General features: G+C 42.5%; 1 protein-coding gene across 5 annotated transcripts in view; it reads right to left on the bottom strand.

Annotated features, from left to right (window-relative positions):
* Positions 1–1,280: 1,280 nt before the first annotated feature.
* LOC115140200 (la-related protein 4-like) overlaps positions 1,281–20,227 on the bottom strand; it is a 41,437-nt gene continuing 22,490 nt past the window's right edge. For 4 of the 5 annotated variants that reach the window (XM_029678399.2, XM_029678428.2, XM_029678438.2 and 1 more), the window contains exons 5-17: positions 20,077–20,213; positions 18,207–18,310; positions 17,791–17,901; positions 16,528–16,581; positions 11,044–11,256; positions 8,765–8,871; positions 8,216–8,257; positions 7,325–7,564; positions 6,857–6,908; positions 6,586–6,750; positions 6,265–6,392; positions 5,955–6,144; positions 1,281–5,766 (exon numbers count right to left, since the gene is read on the bottom strand). In XM_029678399.2, coding sequence (XP_029534259.2) covers positions 5,383–5,766; positions 5,955–6,144; positions 6,265–6,392; positions 6,586–6,750; positions 6,857–6,908; positions 7,325–7,564; positions 8,216–8,257; positions 8,765–8,871; positions 11,044–11,256; positions 16,528–16,581; positions 17,791–17,901; positions 18,207–18,310; positions 20,077–20,213 — 1,927 coding nt within the window. In that variant the 3' untranslated portion in view covers positions 1,281–5,382. The remainder of the gene's footprint in view (positions 5,767–5,954; positions 6,145–6,264; positions 6,393–6,585; positions 6,751–6,856; positions 6,909–7,324; positions 7,565–8,215; positions 8,258–8,764; positions 8,872–11,043; positions 11,257–16,527; positions 16,582–17,790; positions 17,902–18,206; positions 18,311–20,076; positions 20,214–20,227) is intronic. The other variant, XM_029678410.2, reaches the window with a different exon arrangement.

Here is a 20,227-nt window from a genome sequence, read left to right as displayed (position 1 = left end):
GGGGTACTAGGTAACTGAGGTAGATATGTACATATAGGTAGGCTTAAAGTGACTAGGCAACAGGATAAACAGTTGCAGCAGCATATGTGAGTCAAAATAGTTAGTGCAAAAGGGGCAATGCAGCTAAATAGTCCAGATAGCTATTGGTTAACTAACTATTTAGCAGTCTTATGGCTTGGGGGTAGAAGCTGTTCATGGTCCTGCTGGTTCAAGGCTTGGTGGATAAGTGCCACTTGCTGTGTGGTAGCAGAGAACAGTATGACTGGGGTAGCTGGAGACATTTAACATTTTTAGGGCCTTCCTCTGACACAGCCTGGTATAGGGGTCCTGGATGGCAGGAAGCTCAGCCCCAGCGACGTACAAGATAAATACCATACATGGTATATAGAAGATTGAGTTATGTCTATGTAATATTTTGAAAGCCACGCTGATGCCAGAACAAAACTGTTAGCGGCACTTGATTTTGAGAGGTTAAGACCGGAGTCTGCAACATGATGGCACAGTGTACAGTTGGAAATTTGGGAAGCATATCAAGCAAGATCGATATTTATGGACTGCATTCAATGCAATGACAAAACAATTATATTGCCCCACTATATAGTTTGACTCAATAAATACAATGCAAAGTGTTTATTCGCATACATGTTCCCGCTTGAAATGATACAACATTCACCAAACAAGTGTGTATATGTTCCTGCTTCCACCACCATTGGGCTTGCACACCTTTCTATAGGAGCTGTCATGTTATTGGAGCAGCGTATTCAATTATCAGCATTGTCATGAGCGACTCAAAATATGCGTACACACAAGGTCTACAAACAGCCTCCATATGACCAAAGAATACTTATTTCTTAGAGGTTAGAGGACCTTGTATGCTTTCTGGTTGTTATAAGCTTTTGGAAACTCATGACTGATACTACACCCCCACCACGGCACATAATTCTGTATTTCACGTGAACAACAAATTCAATGGGATAACGAGCGCCACGCATTTCTGCCTTCCCACTAAACCTGCCCTGCTCAAAATGAAAGTGAATTTGTTACTTTTACTTTGCAGAGAAGGAAAAGCTCAACACTGAGAAGGCACTAGAATTTTGGTTTGGCCTGAAACGTTTATTTGGACATGAAGAAAGGAGACTGTTAAAGTATAACTGGTGGAGACACACACACACACACTTTTAACACAGATGTCGGGGACAAGACCACAGAGCACCGCACACAAAACATTTAGAAATATACAGACGGCAAAATCATTGCAAGCACAGGACCCAGAATCAGCATCGAAGGCAAAAACAAGAAATATTTGTACTTTATTATTCTTTTAAGTTTTTGTTCAGACATCTATTAAATCAGTAATTCAGTGTCTCACATCCCACCCTCGTACGTTACCATGTCCCAGCTGCACCCCCTCCAACGACTTTGTCCCAGCAGGGAAGTGCTACAAAAACTAATCAAAACAGTTAAAGAAAAATAAAACCATATTCCTGTAATAATTTCAGCAAACCTGCTAAACACCTTTTCTTCAATGTAGACATCTAAAATGATTTTACACCTTACAGGATTAAGAGATTATTTTCAAACAAAAGTTAGTGCATTTCATTCCACAACACCACTAGCTGCTCTTAACTTAGCCATTAATGGATGTAAAAATATAAAAAACAACATAGGCCCAGTGGTTAGATAGATAACATGTCACTGCACTGCTAGCACCCAGGCAGTGCACCCAATTCTCACTTTACCCAAGTAGCAAATCAGATAACAGTTTTGGAAATACTACACACACATATTTTGGGAAAAACACAAAAACAAAATTAAATGCATTGAAAGAAAAAGGGTACATCAGAGTACATAAAAAAAACTAAAGTCAAACTGAGGAACTCTTTCAAAAGATTTACTCAAATCTAAAAATGTGCTTACTAATAAGAGGGAGGGAAAAAAAACCTGACCAAAGATTAGCCTTCTAGGCGCAAAATCTGTACAAGAACATTCAGACCACCTACACAAGTGGCCTTCCCTCAAATAGGACTACATTAATCAAGCATAACTGGCCAATCAAGAGACAGGGAGCATTATCAATTAACTGACAGCTTTTCCATCCAACAGTAGGAGGGTTACGAGTTCTCCACATCCCACCCAGAAACAGTTGTGTTGGAGCAAGTTCCCAAGGTTGTCTTTTTGCCTGCTTGACTTTGGTCTGGATCAGAGATCACAATGTTGTATCTGTGCCAATGAGGCCATCTCCATTTAAAGTAGTCAATTTTCTTCTGATATTGGAAAAAATTGTAAAGCTAAAATTGGCAACTTACCACCAGTCTAGAAACAAATCTTGAGTAATTCATTTCTTGTGGCCGCTAGTTGGCGGTCAATGCTCTGATAATTGGTTGATTGCTCCCAATCCATAGGAATCCCCACCCAGTTGACTACTTTAAAATGGCAATGTCCATGCAAAAAAAAGTTATTTTCACATAATGATCTCTATACATTTATGGTCTGGATAGTGTTCAATCCATTAATACAAAGGCTGAATTATGAGTTTGCAGGCGCATAGAAAAGGAACAGATCTGAAGGCTGATGCCTCCCATGTCAAGTCAGCTCTCCTAATATTACGCAAACTTCCATTTTTCAAACAATGGACGTGTACAGAATTTTTAAAAAATCATGAGATATGCATTAAAATCTTCAAACAGTAAAGAGAAAATCCAAAAGTGAAATGTACAAGGGGAAAAACGCAGCTAAATCATAATCCTATGAGTTAGCCAGACACCAAAACTCTAATATCCGACAGTCGCTCTGCCCTCAATCCCATCCCAAAATAACATGACTCATCATTATCACCCTTCAGAATCTCTGCTCAATGAATCAACGGCAACATTGAAAAAGGATAACCCCAAAACGGACATGATCAGAGTTCGACAGCATTTCACGGACAAGAAAATAGCCCTCTGTACACGATAAGCACTAAACACCTACCAACACCACACCTGGAAGTCTCCACTGGCCACCCCTAATCTCATACTGGGACAGGTTCGGTACTGCATGTTATCAACACACCTGGAAGTCTCCACTGGCCACCCCTAATCTCATACTGGGACAGGTTCGGTACTGCATGTCATCAACTCAAATTGAGAAGTCAGAACACTAACCGGACTCTTGCTGGGGGAAAAAAAGAAGAAGTTTATTTGCATTAAAAACGTACAATTCCAGTGATCGCTGCTCTAAACCAGTAAGCTCCTTTATAGATTCATTCCTGATGCTAACAAATAAGAGAATGAGAACTGAGTACGTTTACTTGACTTCAGAATTCAGGCCATTTTAAAATGAGCAAGCTCAAATACAAAGTACCAAAGACTAGTTTCATGCTTGGGATCCCATTACTACTCTATAAAATACAATCTAACCTATTCTACATGATACAAGAGCTACCAAAATGCATGGCAGACTACTCTGGAACATGTTGCACAGATATGATGGCATGTTGAAATGGCCAGATATCTGGGGTGGAAAGGTTTCTATTTGATGATAAAGACCACCTGTTCCATCAAGACATAAATAGGAAGGTATATGTTAACGCCGGTATCCTGCATTTGACCACATAGGTACAATTAATTGTACATATTAATACAACAGGTTAAACTTTTATGCAAGACAAATAATTAAAACTACTCTTCTTAAAAGGACAATCAGCAGTTGAAACAAAGTGTTCTCCCTACCCTGTTACAGTAAAAAGCTGAGGGATGGGGTTGGAGAAATGTAACAGCTCAAATTCATAGACTGAGCTATGGATGCATAAAAATGACAGTTTTAACCATGTTTTGAGGCTATATAGATTTATCCTGCATTTACTGTTTACAAACATTGGAGTAAAACAGGCTTATATTTTGGGTTCTGATGGGGTATGACAGTGGAACAAAGCTTTGATACTTGAAGAATCAAATTGGTACATAAATTAATAATAGGTCCAATAATGAATGTAGCAACTGCAGACTGCCCCTTTAAAAAGGCTACGTATAAAATGGTCAAATTCATGATAACTGAACGTGTCAGGTGTCTACAATGCGAGTGCTGACTGCCTCAACTACCAAATACCTTCACTAAGGGAAGACTCCTCCCTTTCTCATGAGCTGTTACCCATGACAACACTTCCTGATCCACTCAAATCCCAACCAATGGATTGGTGGGTCATGTTCATAACACACTGTAGCAAACCACTTAAAAAAACAAAAGCAAGCAGTTCGTATAGGAAAACTTCTGCAAGTACCTTGGGACTACTGAACTTGAACCTGGATGGAGAGATTATGCACTAATGGTTGGCGCAATCGTCATTAACCAACCAAAGCATATTTTAACTAAACAGGATTGGCAGACAGTTGGGACCAACAACTCAAACATTTAACCATAAGTTTCAAAGTAATAGGAAATGGAGAGTGGAAAATATAACAATTCAGTGACCGACAGCCTGACTATCCAAACTTTTCCCCACATTTGCACGGTATCCAATCACCATTATCGTAAAGGTTTTAATGTCCTACTCAAGCAAGGGTATACCAAAAGTTTCCATCAACCGTGAAAATAAAATCATTGATTCTAATAAATTCATATTTTCCCATTGATTCTGAACACAAAATAATTCCAGACTCTTAGCTGACAGGCATCCAAGACTGTTTCTTCACCTAAAAGAAAGTGCAGCTTGACAGGCTTCCCAACTCACTCCATCTCTCAGAACAGTTCAAAACAGGCACTTCTCTAAAACCATGTGGCCCGCTCGCTTCCAACCTACATAAAAACACATTTTATGAGCTATCCTTAGCCCTTCGCCAAAATAATCACTTGCCAACCCCTCCAACAACAAATTGCATCATATGTATCAACTCATAACGATGTCATATTGGTGGATGTCCACATCTTTTGCTGTGTCGCATAATGACTAGATTTGCTAACAGCTCTTTTCTTTTTTTCCCCCTTTGCAACTACCAGTATTCTGGTGATACAAGGCATTACTGTACATTTGTCCCCCATCCCCCACTGACAGAAATCAAATGAACATAGATTTAGCAGTGGAGGGCCCAGCCTTCAAGCTAACCAATGTGAGGCAGCATGTAAGCATCTCTCGCTATTCTTTCAAACAAGTCCTTCAGTTTATGATTTGTAACACTCGTGTCGGCCCCCTCTTAAAATGATTACCGCTTGCAGTCTTTCCTAAACAAAGGTCAGCGGATGTCCGACCGAGCTTCAGGGGGGTCTTTAAGATGAAGAACGCGAACGTGTTCTTTCATCCAATAACATATATATATATATATATATATTTATCTCTTTACATATATATACACACACGTATATAGATTTGTGTTTGTTTTTCTGTTAGTCTGTTGGTTGTTGTTTAAACTACTTTGGTGACCGGGGGGGAATGTTCTGTTCCTTCCCACTCCGTCTGGCCCAGCCCTGGGGGGAGATGCGGCGGCTCATGGACGCACCTCTCTGCTGATCCCGGTACTTTAGGCCCATCCCTCCGGATCGGGCAGGGCCATTAACCCCACAGTATGAGCCAAGGGGATCAAGGTGGGGCTGGCCTTCTCCAGGCCGCTCGGGTTTCTCAGGCCTATCCCCATCGCTGCTGGAGGTGGTGGCGGGCTCGTCGGCCTTGTTGACCCGCAGTTCACGCAGGGGTTGGCTGGCCGGGGAGGTGGGAGGGTTTGGGGAGGTGCTTGGCGCTGGGGGCTGGGTGGCTGGCCGCTTGCACATCTCAGCATAGCTCAGTTTCCTTGACTCCTGGTTGGATGGATGAATAGATGGATAGACAAAAAAGAGAATAGGGGAGGAGAGAAAATAGACATAGGATGACTAGGGCCTGACATCTGTTCATTAATCTCTATTTAACCAATTATGTTAACTGACAACATTCTATCCAATGCATTATGTATCCAGTGAAATCCACCAGGCAGTGAGTGAAGTCTTACCGGTGCAGGTGTGGTAGTGGCGGGAAATGGTGTTGCCGTGGAGATGGACTGACTGTGGGTGGGCGTAGGTTTGGTTGCAGCGGCGGGCTGTGAGGGGGTTGGCAGAGAAGAGGGTGGTATGGGGGGTGGAGCCATCTCTTTTTGGACATGAGGCTCAGGCTTTTCCACTTTCTTCACCGGATGAGCAACACTGCACAGGCAGGAGAGGAAAAGGTTACCAATAAGGTTCATTTCCAACAGTGAAATAATGTTGGATCATCAAAATCCCTACAGCAGATCTTTGCAGCCGTAAGCCAGAGGTAAACCATACCTTGGAACAAGGGGTTCCACAACCAGAGGGGTGGGGGGTTTGTGGGCCGGCATGACCTGACTGGGCGCACTCACAGCCTCCTTTTGGGCACTAGCAGGAGGGGCCACAGACTCCTTATTCACATCAGGCTGAAAATAAGACAAATGAACATAGTTGACTTAAGAGGGGTAAAAGACATGACGTTAGGCTGAGAGACTAACTACAGTAAGAAGAATGTAAGAGTTGGGATTAAGTGACAGCCCAGACAAAAGTTATTATAGACCACTTCTTCCTGTCACATCAAGTGGTCAGGAGGCAAAAACTAACAGGGTTTTTCCTCACCTTGTCGCTGGTCACCTTGAGGCCTCGAACCACATCAGACATGCGAGTCTCTAGCACGGGCTCTCCCTGCGTGCTGACCACACACCCAGGCAATGGAGGGAAGTTGGAGGTCGCCAGGTCAAACTTGGGCTGTGGAACCTTTATCTCTCTCAGAGGGATGGGCCTCTGAACACCAAAACACAGAAGACACACATTTGACCATGTGGGTGAGATAGGGGGTATAAACCACACTAAACATGGGATAGAGGAAATTAAATGGCAGAAAACTGACCGTGATCCTCTCGTCCTCTCTCTTCCTCCGCATCCCTCTGTAGCTGCCTCTCCTACAACAGATAAACATGTTACACACAGAATAGAGATGATCATAAGCAAACATGTAATCGTTTCTGTTGGGGAGGCTTTGGATGGCCAAGACAGTCCCGTTTGAACCCTCAGATCTCATAATCTTACCGCTCATCGGGTCAAGTGTAGAGACTAGTGACTTTGGGGGGATAGATAGAGATAGAGGAGAAAGAAAAAGGAGTGAAAGAAGGGGGGTAGATGGATGGAGAGAGAGCGGAGTGAAAAAGGAAAACCCAAAAGTCTTCATCACTTAGTTTGAAGCACCTCTATGCGCATTGATTTGTCATCACTGGGTCAAAGCCATTTGATAAAGCCCAACAGGGACATGATCACATTTCATGTATGAGCAGGTTGTTGGGTGTGGATGGATGTATGAAGGGGTTCTGTGCAGACTGACCTGCCCCTGCCAGCAATGCCCAGGTCTCCATTGGGCATCCCCTCTGCAGCCAGTGGCAGGGTGTCCCTGAGGGTGGGGGGCACAGGGCCAGGCTCGGGGGTGCTACCCAGGGGAGCCCCTGCCGCCCGGGGAGGAAGAGCGCTGGAGGGGCCCGACAGGCCATCCACCAGGGGGGATACGGGGGTAACAGAGGGAGGAGGGGTCTCGTCACATGGCCGGGGCTGGCTCTTCGCGTGGTTCCTGAGGAAAGGAAGATCAGTCAGTCATATCAACTTAACGAACTCAATCGCTCAAGCATAAATGCCATCTATCGTTCAGTCTAAAGATATGATCACAAAACAACTAGAGGGGTTCCAGTATGATTCATGCAGAGGATGAGGAGGACAGGACATTAAACATTAAGATGGTAAATGAAGGGGATTGTAAATATGCTCCTGTATAGAATACTACGGGAATGGTTTTGGTTTGCTCAGCACAAGCTGAGGGTAATGAACTTGCTGGATCCCATATTCAAACAACAAATGTAAATGTAATTCATTTAAATGTTTTATTATTTTACTTTTAGATGTGTGTATTGTTGTGAATTGTTAGATACTACTGCACTGTTTGAGCTAGGAACCATTTCACTACACCCAAAATAACATCTGCATGTGACCAATAAAATTTGATCACAGTGTCATTTGTCAGTTACGCTAGCCATCTAAAATATCAGTTGAGGGTTGCCATTCACCACCGTTCCAAAGGACACCCCAGTGTAGTATTACATGGATGGTTTAAAATCGGGATTAACATCGTAGCTTGTGAACGCGTATGTTTTAGAATGACACTGGATGAAATGAAAGTGTGAGAGAGCATCAACTGATGACATGATTGATATCTGATCATTTATACCTGAAGGCATTGATTACATTCTTTCTAGAATAGAGGGGGACACTGTGGGGAGTAAGAGACAAACAGTTATTTATGACAGCAGAGCCGAAAAAACGGTCTTGCTTTGATGATGAACATAAATACCATTATGTGCACTAAATTACAGTGTCTGTTCAATTACAACAACCATCCTGGTGCTAGTCAAACTTGCTTTTTAAAACAGAATCTAATGTTGTAAGGCTGTGGATTAATTCACTGGACCACTTTGGACGGCCAAATAAGACGTTTGAACCCTCAGATCTCATAATCTTAACGCTCATCGGGTCAAGTGTAGAGACTAGTGACTTTGGGGGGATAGATAGAGATAGAGGAGAAAGAAAAAGGAGTGAAAGAAGGGGGGGGTAGATGGATGGAGAGAGAGCGGAGTGAAAAAGGAAAACCCAAAAGTCTTCATCACTTAGCTTGAAGCACCTCTATGCGCATCGATATGTCATCATTGGGTCAAAGCCATCTAATAAAGCCTTCTGATGGAGCCGGATGGGGGTTCTTGCCCTGAGAGAAAACACCTACCGGTTTCTGTTGAAGGGCGGTCGTCCGAGGCCCAAGGGACTGGTGCCAGTCTTGTAGTTCCCAGGGGTGCTGAAGCCGTTCACAAAGCCACTGTTGGGGAACGGGGCCTGGAGAAAAAACAGAAAACAAAATGGCGACCAGTCAAATCACCTCAGTTTTCTATGACACAGCTCTTACAAGATTAGCTGATCCTGACAGTGATACATTAGTAAATGTCATCCCCCTTGACCTCAGAGCGCAATGTGAAGGATGTGTGTTACAGCTGACGCAGGGTAAATTCACATGGGTCTGAACAGGACATGTTGAAGATGACGTCCACCATTCCTAAATCACCTACCCAGATCATCAGATCTCATAATCTTATTGCTCACTGGTGTGAAACAGGAAAGGAAGATTTGGGGGCATATATGAACCCAGAGTGGTTTGTCTCCCAGCCTGAACCCCTCTATGCGCATGGTTATGTCATCATTAGGTTCAGAGGTTTGTATTTATAGGAGCAATTTGCAGAAAAAAAGAATAATTTGAATCATGTTCTAAAAATGTTTGTTCAGAATGATCATACAATTACATCTGAAACTTGAGTTCCTACAGGTACACCCAACACTTCTGTACCCATGGCAACCAACACACACTCTGGAGGGGCTGGTCATCCTAGGAATGAACAACAGTACTTCTAACCAAATCTAATTCAATACAAGTTACAGCTAGAGGTCGACATCTTGGCCATGTTCTGTTATAATCTCCACCCGGCACAGCCAGAAGAGGACTGGCCACCCCACATAGCCTGGTTCCTCTCTAGGTTTCTTCCTAGGTTATGGCCTCTCTAGGGAGTTTTTCCCGAGCCACCGTGTTTATACACCTGCATTGCTTGCTGTTTGGGGTTTTAGGCTGGGTTTCTGTACAGCAATTTGACATATCAGCTGATGTACGAAGGGCTAAATAAATACATTTGATTTGACTGGTTAATTTGGGCCGATTTCAAGTTCCTAACAATCGGAATTTTTGGACACAGATTTATTTTTATTTTTTTACACCTTACACCTATTTAACTAGGCAAGTCAGTTAAGAACACATTCTTATTTTCAATGAAGGCCTAGGAGCGAGCGATGGGTTAACTGCCTTGTTCAGGGGCAGATTTGTACCTTGTCAGCTCCGGGATTCAACGCTCTAACCACCTGCCTCTCATTGCACTCCACGAAGAGCCTGCATTAAACTTATCAACCAATCATAATCACTAGTTAACTACACATGGTTGATGATATTACTACTTTATCTAGCGTGTCCTGCGTTGCATATAATCGATGCAACGGAGGGGGATGATTTAACAACGGCGCATTTGTGAAAAAAGCACAATCGTTGAACGGCTGCACCAAACCATGCAACAGTTTGGGCCGTCTGGCTCATTGCGAACTAATTTGCCAGAATTCTACGTAATTATGACATAACATTGAAGGTTGTGCAACGTAACAGCAATATTTAGACTTAGCGATGCGACCCGTTAGATAAAATACGGAACGGTTCCTTATTTCACTGAAATAATAAACGTTTTGTTTTCGAAATGATAGTTTCCAGATTCGACCATATTAATAACCAAAGGCTCGTATTTCTGTGTGTTATGTTATAATTAAGTTTATGATTTGATATTTGATAGAGCAGTCTGACTGGGCGATGGTAGGCAGCAGCAGGCTCGTAAGCATTCATTCAAACAGCACTTTCATGCGTTTTGCCAGCAGCTCTTCGCAATGCTTCAAGTATTGCGCTGTTTATGACTTCAAGCCTATCAACTCACGAGATTTGGCTGGTGTAACCGATGTGAAATGGTTAGCTAGTTAGCGGGGTGCGCACTAATCGCGTTTCAAATGTCACTCGCTCTGAGACTTGGTATATGAAATACAAATGGTAGAGAGAAATAGTCCTATAAATACTATATTAACTACAACCTAAAACCTCTTACCTTGGAATATTGAAGGAACCACCAGCTTTCATATGTTCTCATGTTCTGAGCAAGGAACTTAAGTTAGCTTTTTTTACATGGCACATATTGCACTTCTACTTTCTTCTCCAACACTTTGTTTTTGCATTATTTAAACCAAATTGAACATGTTTCAATATTTATTTGAGGCTAAATTGATTTTTATTGATGTATTATATTAAGTCAAAATAAGTGTTTATTCAGTATTGTTTTAAGTGTCATTATTACAAATAAATAAAAAACATTTATATACAAATCATAATGGTCGACCTCTAGTTACAACAGGAAACAATCAAGCGGGCCTCACCAGCGGGGTCTGGAAGTAAGGGGCAGGCGATGGGTTCCAGGTGGGTGGCACCAGGGGGTAGAGTGGGTACTGCTGCTGGGGGCTGAATACCTGCTGCATGTAGAGGTGTGTTGAGTTATACTGGGACTGGCCCTGCTGGCTGTACACACTGGAGTTCGGTACACTACGGTAGCCATTCTTCGCAAAGAATGTGTTGATGGCCTTGATACGAGCCTAGACAGAGCAAGAGAGCGACAGGAAGATGTGTAAAGGACTGGAAATGGAGAGTATGAACACGACATGCAAACACAATGTACAGTAAAATAAACATTGACATTACATCGTCTCCCCACACTGCCATTCACAGAGAAGGAAAGAGGCCATGCTCCTTTTTCCCCTCAGATCTCATAATCTCACGGTCATTAGGTCAGTCACACTGTGCTGACGGAGGGAGGGAGAGGACGATGAAGAGGGAGGGAAAGTTAGAGAGGAGGGTAGTGATTTAGAGATGAAGAGAGCCCTCCACAGCCACAGTGCTCCTGGGTCCTTCCAAGCGCGATACTGATCATCACCGGGGGGTACCGCTTTTTCCAGCCTTAAACATCATGCAAGTCAAATCATAGTTCTGGAGTTTGAGGCATTAAGCTACTCAATTTAGCACAACAATCAAATTCACATTGTTAGCAACCTAAATGATAACCATTTGAAATTGAGCCTGAATGTGTTATGCCAGATACATTTAATGACAATAATGGCAATCAACTACTGCTAAAGAGGAGTGGTTGAATGAAATGTGGACAATGTCATAACATCTTGAATGGGGGAGATGACTGGAGATTGAGTTCAGACCAGTTTAGAACAGAACGAGACCGAGACTGCTGGCTGGACTTACTCCTTCCTTTTCAGACGCTTATATAGGCACAAACTCAAGGCGACCTTACTGTCGTGCAGCCACAGCTCAGCCACGTGCTCCCAACAAGACAGCAACCCCCTTTACAAGTCACTGACCTGACCGCATAACAGCTGACTCCAAAACAGTCTGAGGTAGTCCACACAGCGCTGCTTCCCCCCACTCCTATCATCTGATCTCAGAGTTATACCGTTGACTAATGTTACGCATTGCCCCCCCTTGACCAAACTAAATCTTAAAGGAGCCATTTCGGTCCCAACAGAATAAAAATACAATTATTTGTAATGCACACATTGAATCATAGAATTCATAAACAACTTTTATTTCATAATTTTAAACTGAATTGAGTGAACCCCATCAGCTATATTGGTGCCGTGATGTCTGAGTATGAGGTCAAAGAGGGGTGAAATGTAACCAATGTCCTCTCTCTTTTGATGAGTAACCTTGCTGGAGACTTGTTAGCTTCCTGTACTCATCCCTATAGGCTTTAGTTAAGTTGGCCAACAGAGTACTGTACAGGAGACACGGTTCACACCCAGTCAATCACAAGAGCAAGATTAATTAGGGAGTGGAAATGCTATCCTTAACCTCTCTAGGCTAGGGGGCAGTATTTTCACATCCGGATGAGAAGTGTGCCCAAAGTAAACTGCCTGCTACTCAGGCCCAGAAGCTAGGATATGCATATTAGTAGATTTGGATAGAAAACGGTTTGAATGATGTCTGAGTATAACAGACCTTATTTGACAAACCATCCAGGAATTTTTTTTTTATGTCACTCTTTTCAATGAGTTTTCTATGTGGATCTAGATTTCTAAGGCACTTGCTTGCAGTTCCTTTCGCTTCCACTGGATGTCAGTCTTTCGAAATTGGTTGATGTTTTTCCCTTTGAGAAATGAAGAAGTAGGGCTGTTCAGAACGAGGATCGAGTCTAGTATACTGTTGCGGTTGGGGCACGCGACCTGAAAGCTCACTCCACTTTGTGTTTATCCGCTATGGAAAGCAGTTTATCCAGTCTTAAAATGTTATCGATTATTTACGTTAAAAAATACCTAGCTGGATTAGGAAAGGTGTTTGAAATGTTTGGACAAAGATTACAGGTAATTTATTAGATATTTTGTAGCCATGTTACGCGAGTTGGAACCAGTGTTTCTCTGGCTCAAACACACCAAATAAATGGACATTTTGGAGATATAACGGTGGAATTAATCAAACAAAAGGACAATTTGTGATGTTCATGGGACATATTGGAGTGCCAACAGAAGAAGCTCTTCAAAGGTAAGGCACGAATTATATAGTTATGAGTTTTGTGTCGTGCCTGGCGGAATGAAATACACTGCTCAAAAAAAATAAAGGGAACACTAAAATAACACATCCTAGATCTGAATGAATGAAATATTCTTATTAAATCATTTTTTCTTTACATAGTTGAATGTTCTGACAACAAAATCAGACAAAAATTATCAATGGAAATCAAATGTATCAACCCATGGAGGTCTGGATTTGGAGTCACACTCAAAATTAAAGTGGAAAACCACACTACAGGCTGGTCCAACTTTGATGTAATGTCCTTAAAACAAGTCAAAATGAGGCTCCGTTGTGTGTGTGGCCCCACGTGCATGTATGACCTCCCTACAATGCCTGGGCATGCTCCTGATGAGGTGGCGGATGGTCTCCTGAGGGATCTCCTCCCAGACCTGGACTAAAGCATCCGCCAACTCCTGGACAGTCTGTGGTGCAACGTGGCATTGGTGGATGGAGCGAGACATGATGTCCCAGATGTGCTCAATTGGATTCAGGTCTGGGGAGAAGGGGGGCCAATCCATAGCATCAATGCCTTCCTCTTGCAGGAACTGCTGACACACTCCAGCCACATGAGGTCTAGCATTGTCTTGCATTAGGAGGAACCCAGGGCCAACCGCACCAGCATATGGTCTCACAAGGGGTCTGAGGATCTCATCTCGGTACCTAATGGCAGTCAGGCTACCTCTGGCGAGCACATGGAGGGCTGTGCGGCTGTGCGGAGGATGTTGCAGGCAGCAGAACGTTCTCCACAGCGTCTCCAGACTGTCACATGTGCTCAGTGTGAACCTGCTTTCATCTGTGAAGAGCACAGGGCGCCAGTGGCGAATTTGCCAATCTTGGTGTTCTCTGGCAAATGCCAAACGTCCTGCACGGTGTTGGGCTGTAAGCACAACCCCCACCTGTGGACGTCGGGCCCTCATACCACCCTCGTGGAGTCTGTTTCTGACCGTTTGAGCAGACACATGCACATTTGTGGCCTGCTGGAGGTCATTTTGCAGGGCTCTGGCAGTGCTCCTCCTGCTCCTCCTTGCACAAAGGCGGAGGTAGCGGTCCTGCTGCTGGGTTGTTGCCCTCCTACGGCCTCCTCCACATCTCCTGATGTACTGGCCTGTCTCCTGGTAGCGCCTCCATGCTCTGGACACTACACTGACAGACACAGCAAACCTTCTTGCCACAGCTCGCATTGATGTGCCATCCTGGATGAGCTGCACTACCTGAGCAACTGGTGTGGGTTGTAGACTCCGTCTCATGCTACCACTAGAGTGAAAGCACCGCCAGCATTCAAAAGTGACCAAAACATCAGCCAGGAAGCAAAGGAACTGATTTCCACCTGTTGTCTATTCTATTTGCACAACAGCATGTGAAATTTATTGTCAATCAGTGTTGCTTCCTAAGTGGACAGTTTGATTTCACAGAAGTGTGATTGACTTGGAGTTACATTGTGTTGTTTAACCTCTTAAGTCGACCCTCTACTTTTTTGAACATTCTGTTAAAAATCGCGCAACATTTCAGCGCCCTGCTACTCATGCCAGGAATATAGTATATGCATTTGCTTAGTCTGTGTGGATAGAAAACACTCAGACGTTTATAAAACTGGTTAAATCACTGCTGTGGCTTTACCAGAACGGCATTTACATCGAAAAGCACAGGAAAAACTGATCACTGAAAATGGGAAAATATATCCATGCGCTACTTGAACCCATTGATAAAGGTGAACCACAATTAATTGACTGAGGTTGCAGTACCTACAGCTTCCACACGGTGTCTAGAGTCTTGTCATTTCCCTTCGAGTTTTTTCTTGGTCAAACACATGCAGGGCACCGTATCTCCTCTGGTCTAGGACCGGATATTTTCGTTGAGTTTCTAGCCGGACATTTTTCCAGACGGACAGCTAATGATCTTTACATCGCCTCCTGATGAATTTTATCGCTTATTAACGTTTACTAATACCTAAAGTTGCATTACAAACGTATTTCGAAGTGTTTTGTGAAAGTTTATCGTCAACTTTTTGAATTTTAAAAAATGACGTTACGTTTTGAAACAATGTTTTTTTCGTTTATCACACAGTCTACATATAACGATATCTAGGCTTTATATGGACCGATTTAATCGAAATAAAGACCCAAATAGTGTTTATGGGACATCTAGGAGTGCCAACAAAGAAGATGGTGAAAGGTAATGAATGTTTTCTATTTTATTGTGCGGTTTGTGTAACGCCGAAATGCTAATTATTTTGTTTAAGTCCCCTGTGGGTCTTTTGGGGTGTTACATGCTATCAGATAATAGCTTCTCATGCTTTCGCCGAAAAGCATTTTAAAAATCTGACTTGTTGCCTGGATTCACAACGAGTGTAGCTTTAATTCGATACCCTGCATGTGTATTTTAATGAACTTTTGAGTTTTAACTAATACTATTAGCATTTAGCGTAGCGCATTTGCATTTCCAGAGCTCTAGTTGGGACGCAAGCGTCCCGAGTAGAAGCAAGAGGTTAAGTGTTGTCTTTATTTTTTTGAGCAGTGTATGATTGTCTGTGTGTTTGATGGGGCGCTGTCCTCAGAAGATTGCATGGTTTGCTTTCGCCGTAAAGACTTTTTGAAATCGGACACCGTGGCTGGATTAACAAGTCGTCAAGCTTTAATTTGACATATTGCATGTGTATTTTCAAGAATGTTAAATATTTACAATTCTGTAGTTTGAATTTGGCGCCCTGCACTTTCACTGGATGTTGGTCAGGTTGGATGGTAGCGTCCCATCTAGCCTAGAGAGGTTATGAAGGTCTATGACAGGGCTACTCAACTAAATTGTAATGGGGGCCAAATTGCTGTTTTTGTCACACTCCCTTTTATATGTCCATAGAGGGGAACAGAACGACTATGTTCCAGAGAGTCGTAGCTTTCAGGAATGGGGTGATAAAGGCTTATAACCCAAACGCTAGAGGCAAATTCACTGGAAGAAAATGAATGAATCATGCCAAATAGCAAAACTGAATATGAAACTTGGTCAACTTGAAATTAGTTTGTAAACTTTATACACAGACAATGAATGCAATATTAACCATATTGAAACGAAATATTTAAATATTGAATTTTAAAACTTAATGCAATATTCATTCAATTCAGTTTCAAATCATGAAATACAAGTTTAACTTATGAACTCAATTTGTGCATTACAAATGCAAAAATATTCAACAACTTAAAAAATATTGAATTCAAATACATTTTCTGTTGGCACTGAAATCACTTAATAGAAAAGCAGCATGTCTCACATGAGAAAGGAACAGTACATGTACTCACCATGATGGGTTTTCCCTGAAACGTTTTCACATCTTCCCTTAGATATATGTGTGCCTGAGGAAGAAGAGAGGAAAAACAAAGTACTGTGAGAGAGCTGGACAATACCTTTTCACATGTAGGAGATATGATTACATGTCTAAATAGCTTTTCTTTTATATACAACTTGCAGACATAGCAGCAGCATCAACCCCACAAACAGAAAAGAGCCTCCAAGTACAAACGAACCAGGGGCCTGCCAGTTCATTTGTCTTTGACCAATCAAATCAGATCTTTTTCCAGAGCTGATCTAGTTGGTGAAAAAATATCAGAATGGGCTACCTGTGTAAACACAGCTTTTCACTAGGCTGGTAAACTATACTGAACAAAAATAAACATGGAACAATGTCAAAGATTTTACTGAGTTACAGTTCACAAGGAAAATCAGTCAATTGAAATAAATAAATTAGGCCCTAAACTACGAATTTCCCATGACTGGGCAGGGGCGCAGTCATGCATGGAACTGGAGGGCATAGGCCCACCCACTGGGGAGCCAGGCCCAGCCAATCACAATGAGTTTTATTACAGACAGAAATACTACACAGTTTCATCCGCTGTCCGGGTGACCTGTCTCAGATGATCCTACAGGTGAAGAAACCAGATGTGGAAGTCCTGGGCTGGCGTGGCTACACGTGGTCTGCAGTTGCAAGGCCAGTTGAACGTACTGCCAAATTCTCTAAAACGACGTTGGAGGCAGCTTATGGTAGAGAAATGAACATTCAATTCTCTGGCAAGAGCACTGGGGGACATTCCTGCAGTCAGCATGTCACTCCCTCAAAACATGAGACATCTGTGGCATTGTGTTGTGTGACAAAAACTGCGCATTTTAGAGTGGCCTTTTTCTGTCCCCAGCACAAGGTACACCTGTGTAATGACCATGCTGTTTAATCAGTTTCTTGATGAGCCACATCAGTCAGGTGGATGGATTATCTTGGCAAAGAGAAATGCTTACTAACAGGGATGTAAACAAATTTGAGACGAATAAGCTTTTTGTGCGTAAGGAAAATGTCTGGGACCAACACTTGACGTGGCATTTATATTTTTGTTCAGTATAGATCAATCAACAGAACTGTGTTGGTTTGATTGAACTAACAAATAGGAAATTACATTTATACAATATCAGAAGACAAATAGCAAAAAAACGTGCAAATTCAACACGCACGCAGTGAACTTTGAATAAGGACATTTTCACTGACTGACTACAGAGTGTGGAAAGTGCAACGATACCTGCTGTGCATCAGTGTCCGACTGGAATGTGATGTACCAGTTGTTGTTGGCCGCAAATTCAACACTCATCACCTTGGGACAGTTTTCATTCTTAAAGAGGGCCTCCACTTCCTGAGGAAATAGAGAGAAGATGAGGGTGTTAGAACTCTAAGAAAGGTTCTGCAACAAAATAAATGATATTCTTCACATGTAATGCGCAAATGGCTACACCAGCGTTTCCCAAACTCGGTCCTAGTGACCCCAAGGGGTACATTTTTAGTTTTTTGCCCAAGTACTACACAGCTTATTCAAATAATCAAAGCTTGATGATTACTTGGTTATTTGAATCAGCTGTGTAGTGCTAGGGCAGTGGCTACATAGAAGGTAAACCGGAAAAAACGTTCAAACACAAAAAAGCTCATTCTAAATTTTGTTACCTCTACAGGTGTGGTCTCTGGCACCTCCCTCAGAATGATGATGCAGCGCTTGTGATTGGGCCGAACCTTTTCCCCCATCTCGTCAACTTGCACCATGGGCGAGGCTGAAACCACACACAAAAATATATCAAATTTACTAGCGCCTTTTCAAATAATGACTCAGTGAGGATTATTTGCTCTCAATTGAGTGAGTTTGCTCCCAAAGCCAGGTTCATGGCATACCTACCCCAAAGTGCTTGAAAACCCTCACTCAACATTAACATGGATCATGTTTCTCACCTACTTAATGCTGCTCCCATTAATTACTACTATGACAGTGCCTTCAGAAAGTATCCACACCCCTTGACTTTTCCCACATTTTGTTGTGTTACAGCCTGAATTTAAAATGGATCAAATTTAGATTGTGTGTCACTGGCCTACACACAACACCTCTGTACCACACATACAATGACGTGCAAGGTCCCTCAGTTGAGTAGTGAATTTCAAGCACAAATTCAACCAAAACACCAGGGAGGTTTTCAAATGCCACAAAAGGGCACCTATTGGTAGATGGGAGCAGAAGAAAAAAAGCAGACATTGAATATCCCTTTGAGCATGGTGAAGTTATTAATTACGCTTTGGATGGCGTATCAATACAGCCAGCCACTACAAAGATACAGGCGTCCTTCCTAACTCAGTTACCGGAGAAGGGGGAAACCGTTCAATGATTTCACCAAGAGGGCAATGGGATGGATCAACAACATTCTAGTTACTCCACAATACTAACCTAAATGACAGAGCGAAAAGGAGGAAGCCTGTACAGAATAAAAATATTACAAAACATGTATCCTGTTTGCAATAAGGAACTAAAGTAAAACTGCAAAAGAAATCCATAGAAATGAACTTTGTCCTGAATACAAAGCGTTATGCTTGGGGCAAATCAAACACATCACTGAGTACCATATTTTCAAGCATGGTGGTGGCGTATGCTTTTCACCGGCAAGGACTAGGGATTTGTTTTTTGTTTTTTTTTGGGGGGGGGGGGGGGGGGGAGCTAGGCACGGGTAAAATCCTAGTTAAAAACCTGGTTCAGTCTGCTTTCTAACAGACACTGAGAGACAAATTAACCTTCTAGCAGGACAATAACCTAAAACATAAGGCCAAATATACACTGTAGTTGCTTACCAAGACAACAATGAATGTTCCTATGTGGCCTAGTTACAGTTTTGACTTAAATTGCCTTGAAAATCTATGGCAAGATTTGAAAATGGCTGTCTAGCAATGATCGACAACCAACTTGACAGAGCTTGAAGAATTTTTCAAAGAATGGGCAAATATTGTACAATCCAGTTGTGCAAAGCTCTCCGAGACTTACGCAGAAAGACTCAGCTGTAATCACTGCCAAAGGTGATTCTAACATGTGTTGACTGAGGGGTGTGAACACCTATGTAAATGACATATTCCATTTTTAATAGATTTGAAAAAATGTGTCAATATAGGGTATTGGGTAGATGGGTGACAAATATATTTAATCCATTTGGAATTCAGGCTGTAACAAAAATGTGGAATAAGTAATTTGTCATTTTGTAGGCCCTAAGTATATTGTTTTAAGTTTGACTACCACAATCCTTCTCGATACTATTACTAATTAATCTAACAATGCAGTTCTAGCCACCACTAATCTCGTTCCCAGCCATGTGTCAACACAACATCTGGTATGAGGCTACAACTTGTGCTAAGTGATTTTTAGCTTGGGTAGAAATCCTGCAACCTGAGCTTGTTTCTGACCAGTCATGTAGCAGGCTACAGTATAAGCCTGTCCAGGGAGGCTATTTCCACAGTTCTCCCCACTCCTAATAGGGTCAAAGATGAGGTGGGTTTTTGTTCATACCTCGTAGTACCTCCAGGATGAGGTCCATGTCGGTAGTGAGGACCTTGATGCCCTCAATGCTGGCGATGGTCCAGATGGGGACAAAGTGATCACTATCCATCTGGGACATCAGGTACAGATCCTTGGACAGATTCTCTCTGAAGACAGAAGA

Source organism: Oncorhynchus nerka, linkage group LG2 (genome assembly GCF_034236695.1).
Source record: "Oncorhynchus nerka isolate Pitt River linkage group LG2, Oner_Uvic_2.0, whole genome shotgun sequence".
Taxonomy (NCBI): Eukaryota; Metazoa; Chordata; class Actinopteri; order Salmoniformes; family Salmonidae; genus Oncorhynchus; species Oncorhynchus nerka.
This window is presented reverse-complemented; position numbering and strand designations above follow the sequence as displayed.